We start from the raw sequence: 2,344 nt of genomic DNA, 5'->3' as shown, positions 1-2,344 counted from the left end.
GAAGAGTTTATGGACTTCTCTTTCATTCTCTAGACACTGTCAAACCATGTGAAGCATAAAAACTTCCTTGCAACGGACTATTACCGGTCAATTAATACACTACTACACCTGAAAAAAATTCTGCAAGTTATCTGGTGTGTCATTGCGTTATTGGGCAGGAGGGGATAGATAGTAGGCATGAAAGTGTTTCTCCATGTGAAGCCCCTTGTCAAAGAGAATTAAACCTCAACAGCCTCTGAAATTTAAGGAGAAATAAGAAAAACCCAACAGCCAAAAGGCATTAAGAAACGGAGCAACAGACCAGAGACAGAAGAAACTGGATAAAGTTATAATTTTTACATACATAAATAATTTGGCATAGAAGCATAAGCTTTTTACAATGATAGAGATCAGTAAGTGGGATAGTGATAACAAACACCATAATGAACAGAAAAAGAAAAGAGGGAATGATCCCACTGTCTGCTTCAACTATACAAAAGGCAATTCCTTTCTTACCAATCTAGGATTATCTACTTCTTTATCAGAACAATCCCCAAAAAAGAGATTCTACTCTTCTCGCCCACACCAACCATCTTGGTTGGGAAAACATTTACACATAATCTTCAAATCTTCAGCTTGACTTTGCTTCCAAAATCAAATTCCCAGATAGATATACCAACCCTCTCCCTCTCTCTCTCTGCTTCAGAGACACTATTCACAATGAGAGAGAAAGCAAAATATGGTAATTAGAGGCCACCAAATTGAACCCAAAATAGAATCATAGACATCTCATCTCAGCAACAAATCATCACAGAACCATTTAAGTACCCGTATGTGCCCACTTGGCCCCACTCACTTCACCAGCTCCGAAACCCACCCAACATCAGGAGCACCACCGCTCGGGCCTGATTCGACCCGACCCAGAGAATTCTCCTCCCTTAGTCTCTCAAACATCTTTGCCCTCAATCCCCTTCCAGACTCCACCCTCTCCATGGCAGGCTCTTCCTCACAACCCTCCTCGCAGAAATCCAAATACCCAATTCCAGAACGCCCCGGTACACGGGTCGGAGTCGAGGGAAGGCTACAGAAACCGGGTCGAAGAATTGACCCGCGTGGAGACACGAACCCGGGAGAGCCCGGAGACCCAAACCCGGAAGAACCCACCTGAACATTCCAAGAAGAAGGCAAAGACTTGACCTTTCCAAGCTGTAAGTTCCTCAGTGAAGCCACCATTTCGTTGACGGAGTTCGAACCCAGAGACCGACTCAGCGACCGGGTCATCGGAGATACCGGCGGGGATATTTCCGGCGACTCCTCTGGCGTGGATGACAGAAAAGGCAGCGTCTTCCCGCACGAGGCAGCAGCCTCTATCGCCTGCCTAAGAGGCGACCCGTCGTACGACTCGGCCGTGCTGAGCGAGTTGGAGCCTCTCGGGCTCTGCTGAGGCAAAACCCTCAGCTGCTCTGGCGTATGCGCGAAGAAACAAACCCTTCGCTTACAGCTCGTGCCGTCCTTGCACGGCTGCGTACGATAGCGCGCCGGGTGGAGCCAGCACTCGAAAACACCGTGCGCGAACTCGCACGCATCGCCTTTCTTGCAATGACCCTTTCGGAAATCGGGGCAAGCCGTACCCGAATAGTGGTACTTTCTCGGGTCGCGGCGCCGGGCCTTCTCTCCCGGATGGGCGTAAGGACACTCGGTCCAGTCATGTGACCTCCCGCGTGCGCAGCGCCTTACCTTGAACTCGAACATCCTGAAATGGTCGCAGGAGTATGCGTCGACGGGAGAGTCCGATTCGCGAACCGAAATGTCCGAGTCGGAGTCCGGGTCGGTTTCGTTGGAGGGCAAGTAGCGCTGGAACGTCGTCAGGGCTTCGTGCAGATAGTAAGGGCTGTTGTAGTCGGCGCCGTTTGCATTGCCCTCAGAGTTAACGGAGACGCCGCTGAGGGGGAACGGAGAGTACACCTCAGCCGTGGGATCGTCGAGTTGAAGCCACGGAGGGACGTGGACCGTTGGATTGGGACGGTGCGGTTCTCCGAGCATCATTTTCTCGTTTTTTGGTGGTTTTTTGTTTTGGTTTGGGTGGTGGTGTTTAGGGGAACATCAGTCTGGTGTAGCTTTCTTTATAAACTGCTCTGAGAGTGGGTTTTAACCGTGGTTGGGCTGGGTTGGGTTGTGAGTTAACCGTGGTTGAGTTGTGAGTTAAAAATTTCTAGGAGCTGCTCCATTTACCACTGCGGTTAAAAGAACCGTACGGGGAGTTTCTCGGTCACGGTGCTGTTTGATTGACTTTGGACAGCTGAAGGTTTGTTCTCCACGTGTTTATCGCGAGGGGCTGGCGTTTTATTTGGGATGGTCGTGTGTG

At 50.0% G+C, this 2,344-nt stretch overlaps 1 protein-coding gene across 1 annotated transcript; it reads right to left on the bottom strand.

Annotated features, from left to right (window-relative positions):
* Positions 1-321: 321 nt before the first annotated feature.
* LOC103340786 (zinc finger CCCH domain-containing protein 20) lies at positions 322-2,075 on the bottom strand. Its single transcript, XM_008244232.3, has one exon. The coding sequence runs from the start codon at positions 2,023-2,025 to the stop codon at positions 832-834; it is 1,194 nt and encodes a 397-aa protein (XP_008242454.1). The 5' UTR covers positions 2,026-2,075; the 3' UTR covers positions 322-831.
* Between the last annotated feature and the right edge of the window lie 269 nt (positions 2,076-2,344).

Source organism: Prunus mume, linkage group LG8 (genome assembly GCF_029339155.1).
Source record: "Prunus mume cultivar Tortuosa linkage group LG8, ASM2933915v1, whole genome shotgun sequence".
Taxonomy (NCBI): Eukaryota; Viridiplantae; Streptophyta; class Magnoliopsida; order Rosales; family Rosaceae; genus Prunus; species Prunus mume.
This window is presented reverse-complemented; position numbering and strand designations above follow the sequence as displayed.